Raw genomic sequence first — 6,365 nt, 5'->3', positions numbered from 1 at the left:
CATGGCACGCTGCAGGGCCACCTGTGTCACCAGGCACCAGTTCTCTGCACCACGGGGTGATGGCCACAACCATACTGTGTCTCCAGGTCTTTTTGTGAGCACCTGACCCCGTGTGTTTGGGAAGGGTGGGAGATGCCCTGTGGCACCCACCCGGCTGCCACCGTGGGTCCCCCATATCCCCAAATCCCTCACATATCCAAATCTCCACTGTACCTCCATGTCCACATCCTTGATGTGCCACCCTCTTCCCTCTCCAGTCAGGGCACTGCCAATATCCCCAGTGTTCTCAAATCAGTGCCACCAACCACACCTCCAAAGCTCCTTTCCACCCTGGGGCCACCCAGACCCCTGGATCCCAATCACAGGCTGCTTTCTCCCTCGTTAGACCCAGATAATTAGTGCTGAGATTAATTATGACCCCAGTTACCCCTCCCTTGGCCCCTGCTCACAACAACCTGGTGTGACAACAYGCCTGGCATTACAGACACCAAGCTGCTGGCATTCCTCTGCAATTCCCACCAGGATCCTGCCACATCCATCACCAAAGAAAAGCCCTTTTATTATAGCTGGGGAGGGCCTGGGAGGAGCAAGGAGAAAAAGGAGCTCGCAGGGAGGGACTCGGAGGAGACACTGCATCCCCCAGCACCTGCAGAAGGCGTGGGTGAGCCGGGATCACCCCCCGTGCCCCAACCCTGTCCTCTCCTTCTATTCCTAAAGTGACACCAAGGCGGGAAAYTCAGTGTGGGGGAGGGGCTGGGCTGGGCTTTTCCTTGTTCACAGTGAGTTTGGGGGTGGGGAGGGGGGTCCCACACGCTTGGCCGGATCTGCGCTGCAGGGGAGRTCATTCACTCCCAATTGAAATCCCCAGAGCATATTTGGGGCARGGCAAGGCAAGGCAAGGGAAGGGTGGGGAGAGCAGGGAGGAAAACACAGGATCACGCATGGTGAGCTCAGTCTGCTCGGGGTGGACGGGGAACAGAGCCAGGRTTCAGCCCTACTGGTCATGTCAGACCCTGTAGGATTCCAAAATTATTCTGATAAGCTTTTCAAATGAAATAAAATTGGGCAAGTGGCTTCTCCAGTGTGGCTGCAGCAGGTCCAAGGTCACAGGGTGGGAGGGAGCACAGGGGGAGGTAATTTGTTCCCTGAAAATTCCTGTGAGGGATTCATCACRCCCTCCTTCCCACTCCAGTGCCAAGGGAGGAGGAGGAGACCAGCACTGTAGGCTCAGGGTGGGATGGGACCCTTCTTTCACCCACCCAAGGGCAGCTATGGGGGACATGGGGGCAGCACCTGGGGAGGCCCCACTACCGAGGGATTGGGGAATGGCACTTCACTGAGAGAGAGAAAGAAATAGAGAAGAAGAAAAAGCCACATGTCATTTGGAAGAATCAGGCAGGAGCTGAGTGGTCCCAAGGGTCTGGAGCAGTCCCAGGGGTTTGGAGCCCCCCATCAGCCCCCTGCCAGTCCCCCTACTCTATCAGTTCCACGTAGTTGGCGGGGAACATGCCGAAGTGGCCGTCGGGGCCGTAGCCGCGCCACCAGCCCTCATCGATCATCTCGATGTTGGTGATGATGTTCTCAGGATCAAAGGAGATCTCAGTGTCATCAGCTGCAATGGGACAGAGAGGGGAGGGGGTCAGACCACCTGAACTACCCCAGCTCTGGGGTTCCCAAGGTAATGGGGAGGTGGAGCTGCTGGAAYGAGGCAGAGGAGGCTCCAGAGGAGGCCACAGCTCCAAGAGCTGGCGCCCTTCTGCTCTGGAGACAGGCTGGGAGAACTGGGAATGTCCCAAGGAAAAGCCTTCTCTTTCAGAGAAGAGAAGCTTCAGGGAGCCCTTAGAACCCCATCCAGAGCTTAAAGGAGCTCCAGGAGAGCTGGAGAGGGACAAGGGATGAAGRGACAGGACAAGGGGAATGGCTCAGTGCGTCTCACCAGCCTGGTAGTCATAGAGTGCCCGGGCACAGAGCCCCTTCCCCGTCAGGTCCGGTGGCTCCTGGTACTCCACCCTGTAGTCRTATTTGACATCATCAACTTGTTCCTTCAGGAAGGAGAGAAGGAGAGCAGGAATTACAGGGAGAACAGTGGGAGGRAAAAGAATGATGTCCAGCAGCCAGAAATGTACATCAGCCCCCCAGGGCTTGGAGGCCTGAGCACTGGGTGTCCTCTAGAATAAAACGTGGGCTCTAGGGAAGTGGTGTCATGTGTGTGCCACAGGATCCAAGAGACACTGGAGCAAACCAGCTCTTGGCCAAAGAGCTGAGGTGGTCACCTCTCCACCTGGTTCAACACCAATCCCTGTCCCTTGGGATCTCATCCCAACAGAAACACCAGAGATCAGTGGCAGACAACCGCTCCGATCCCTTGGGATCTCTGCTTCAGAGGCTCAGCCCCCAAGGGATAAGCTCCAGCTTCTGAAGCATTGCTGCCAGAAYATGAGCTGGCTGTGGTTTGCTTTCCTCAGGAAAGGCTGAGGGGATCACTGAGCCCATCTCCCCTGGAATCCTTTGGAACCTGCTGGACACTTTCAGACAAATTCCAGAATGAGAAAATGATGTTTGGAATGCCAATGGTTTGGTGAGCAGAGAAGAAACCAAAGGGGCCCCACATCTCCAAGGGAAACACAGCAACACAGCACAACCCCACAATTAGCCACTGGAGAATCTTGGAGTGCATCAGAACAGCTGGGATTGCCAACTCTACTGGGTACAGATGTGCAGAGAAGCAGGAGGAAAAAAGGGCTTTGGAAGAGGCTGATGGATCCTTTCCCCGCACTGGTTCTGGAGATGTGGCACTGACAACAAGCAAGTGTGGCCCTGGGGTGCAGGATGGGTGCCAGGGACTCTGCACCAGTGTCCCCCCACTGGGAGCACTGGCAAGGGACACAGCAGCATGGGCATGGGTGCATCCTGAGCACACCTGAGCTCTGGGGTTTCGCCATTTCCTATGATTTTAGCTCAGAAAAGTCTTCCAGGCTCATCCTAAGGATGGGATGAGCCTCTCTCTCCCATGCAGATCTGGTCCCAGTGGGGTCCCCTCCCCTCCAAACCCACCTGGGGCGGCTCCTCGTAGATGGCTGAGGGCTCTGGAGGCTCCTCATACAGATTCTCTTCCATGTGGGACACTGGGACACCAGAATTGTACCCAGAGTCTCGTCCTGAGAAGAAACAAAGGATCTGTCACCAAAACCATGCCCTGTCCCCTCGTCTGGCTCCTGCCCCAGGCTGGGTGACACCTCATTCCTGGTATGAGCTGGGTGTCCCTGGGTCTCCTGTCCAGTGGGGAATGCAGCACACACACACCATGGGATGGAGCAGGCAGGGGTGTGGGGGGCATTGGAAAGGACAAAGGAGAGATCCATCTCTGATAGGGAAGGAATAAAGACAGGGAAGGGATAAACTCGGCCAGGATGAAAAAATTCCCATGGAGGGGCAGGGCTGGAGTGGAGGTCCTGGTCAAGAGCAGCATCTAGTGGTGACAGTGGCCTGGGGACATCAGACCCCAGCCCCAGCACATCCCTGGTCCCYAGTTTGTCCCTGGTCTCGACCTTGTCCCTGGCCCCTTCCTTGTCTCTGGCCCTCACTTCATCCCTGCCCCCCACCTCATTCTGGGGCCCTAGTTCACTCCTGGCCCCACAGCTTGTCCCTCRTCCCCAGTTCATCCCTGCTCCCTACTTTGTTGCCCCCAAACCCCACCTCATCCCCTCACCCCTGAGTCCCACCTTGTCCTTGCCCATGGCAGGGGAGGTGGAACTAGATGGACTCTCGGATCCCTTCCAAGGCAAACCAATCTGTGATTCCATGATTCAGGGACAAGGCCAGCCCTCAGTGCCACCTACAGCACATGAGGAGACCTCTGGGCGCAGCCAGCCCTTCTCTGGAATCATTTCCTCCCCCAAACCACTAGGAACTGGTTGGGCAGGAACACCTTCCACTATCCCAGGTTGTTTGAAGCCCTGTCCAACATGGCTTTGGGCACTTCTAGGGATGGGGCAGCCACAGYTCAGTGGACAGCCTGTGCCAGGGCCTTCCCACCCCAGGAAGAATTTCTTTTCAATATCCGGTCTAACCCTGTCCTCCAGCAGTGAGAAGCCAGTCCCTCTTGTCCTGTCACTCCATGCCCATGTACTTTATTGGGACAAGGAAACAACCYAGTTTAACTCTGGAGCAGGAAAGCCTCTGCACAGGGGTGGAGCCACCTCGGCTGGGTCTTGGGGCATTTTGGAAAAGTCCAAGTGTGGCTGTCAAAGCCCCTGTGGCAGGTCTAGAGGAAGGCTGGGAGTGCATGGAGCTGAATTCAGCCTGAATTCCAGCAGCAGATATCCTCATCCCCCAGGCCCTGAGCCTTTGGCTGAAGACAAGCCAGAACCATCCTCATCCTCAGCATCACACTCAGCCCTGGCTGGAGACAAACGTGGGGGGTCCCAGCCCACGGAATGGGAAAACCAAATGGAACCTCCAAGCCCAGCCTCAAAAYGCCTGATTTTGTGAGATCTAGTTGGAAAGATGAGGAGAAAAGCTTTGGGGAGTGGAGGGAGCCAAGCACATACCTGCTGCAGGTACTGAGGAGGCCGGTGGTGACTCCCAAACATCCCGGCTGGGGGAGGCAGGACTGGGCACAGAGTTCACCTCCTTCTGCAGGAATGGGCTGCGGAGCTTCCCTGGAAAAAGAGTTGGAGGGGCTGCAGGAGGAGGTCAGGCAGGGGGGCTCCCAGCCTGACTGTGCCCCCACAGGTACTGCTGGGTCACCCTCCCAWGCAGGATTTTCCAGCTCTAATCCTGGTTGTGGAAAACAAGTTTGGCAACTGGTTATAGCAGCAGACAAGGGAAAACAAAAATTAAATGGATTTTTTGGGAGAAGGAAGAGCTAGAGGACCCTGCCCCCAGCTCTCCATGGTGACTTTTGGAGCACTCTGAGCTACATAGATATCAAACTGGGAGGGGATGATGCAAACTGGTTTCTGCCAGTGCGTTTCCTGTGGCAGAAGGTTACTGGGCTGGTATCTCCTCATCTCCACCTCYAAACCAAACAAAAGCTGAGGAGAATTCCCAGACAAACCCTACCAGCACCAAGACTCCAGCCTACCCTCTCCTCTGGGTCTGATCAATCCCAGGGCATTCATCTCCCTTTCCTCCCCAAAAACCATCAAATCCTAATGAAATACCTCAAAGYCAGTCTCTCTCCATGATGTCTAACCATCAAAAAAGACATTTTCCCAGTGTGGCTTGCCTGCCCAAGGAAGTAGGGATTCATGCTCCTGTCATGCTCCTGTCACAGTAAAAGTGATTATTCTGAATCAATTGAARCTGCTTTGGAGGGGGTTGGGCTGAGGAGGACGAGGATTAGGAGGAGGAAGAGGAAGCAGTGGTGGCAGCAGTGGTGGTGGAGGTGGCAGTCGTCACACGCTCGTCACAGTGACTTCCTCAGCCACTCTCAGCCTGGTTTGCAAACTTCCTGATCTCTATCTGAGAGATCGGATCAGGTTCTAACAGCACGAGATTATGCTTGGCTGGTGAAGTGCAAAAAGTTAGGTGAAACTTCATGCAGTCAGGATAGACTGCGATAGTGGTGTTTTCCTGATGTTAATACATTGAATTTCAATTWAAAAAAAAACTGTTTAAGGCTCAGAAGGGGAATCAGAGTAAGGAAAGCTTCTGTCTTGGTGATTAATACTTGGCTAGAAACACACCCCTGGAAAATGGCAAGAGCCAGGTATGGGACACAGCAGAGCAGAGAACATCAGTGTGATGAGAGCTGCCTGTTGTCAGCTCGAGCTGTGGCCTCACAGTGTCACTCCACACACCCTCCATGTGCAGAGAAACCCAGTGGGTGCCTGAGATTGGCACCCAGCACCCTCCATGTGCCCCCCCAGGCCATACCTGGCTGTGCTGGCATGGCTGCATCCCCTGGCGCCGCTCTCTCCCTCTGCATGAAGATGTCGCGGGGGTTGACAGCTCTCTGTGCAATCAGCGTGGCGGCCTCCTGCCCAGGGAGGGCACACAGCCCGGTCAGGGCCCCGAGCAGCACGGTGGGGGCAGAGCCCAGGCAGCCCCCACTTTCCCCAGGCAGCCCAGTTCCCCAGGGCAGACCCCATTCCCCAGGCAGCCCCCACTTCCCCAGGCAGCCCCCACTTTCCCCAGGGCAACTCCTCCTTTCCCCAGGGCAGCCCCCCGTTCCCCAGGGCAGCCCCCCATTCCCCAGGGCAACTCCTCCTTTCCCCAGGCAGCCCCCTGTTCCTCAGGCAGCCCCCCGTTCCCCAGGGCAACTCCTCCTTTCCCCAGGGCAGCCCCCCATTCCCAGGGCAGCCCCCCATTCCCCAGGGCAGCCCCCCCCATTCCAAGGGCAGCCCCCCATTCCCCAGGGC

At 56.3% G+C, this 6,365-nt stretch overlaps 1 protein-coding gene across 1 annotated transcript in view; it reads right to left on the bottom strand.

Moving 5' to 3' along the window:
* Positions 1–538: 538 nt before the first annotated feature.
* Positions 539–6,365, bottom strand: part of LOC130586301 (drebrin-like protein) — an 11,908-nt gene continuing 6,081 nt past the window's right edge. The window contains exons 9-13 of the mRNA XM_057387081.1: positions 5,881–5,983; positions 4,551–4,661; positions 3,055–3,158; positions 1,937–2,042; positions 539–1,612 (exon numbers count right to left, since the gene is read on the bottom strand). Coding sequence (XP_057243064.1) covers positions 1,473–1,612; positions 1,937–2,042; positions 3,055–3,158; positions 4,551–4,661; positions 5,881–5,983 — 564 coding nt within the window. The 3' untranslated portion in view covers positions 539–1,472. The remainder of the gene's footprint in view (positions 1,613–1,936; positions 2,043–3,054; positions 3,159–4,550; positions 4,662–5,880; positions 5,984–6,365) is intronic.

Source organism: Malurus melanocephalus, unplaced genomic scaffold (assembly GCF_030028575.1).
Source record: "Malurus melanocephalus ecotype Western Australia unplaced genomic scaffold, MMel_1.1 scaffold_1127, whole genome shotgun sequence".
In the NCBI taxonomy this organism is placed as follows: Eukaryota; Metazoa; Chordata; class Aves; order Passeriformes; family Maluridae; genus Malurus; species Malurus melanocephalus.
Note: the sequence above shows the minus strand (reverse complement) of the source record. Positions and strands in the feature narration are given on the sequence as shown.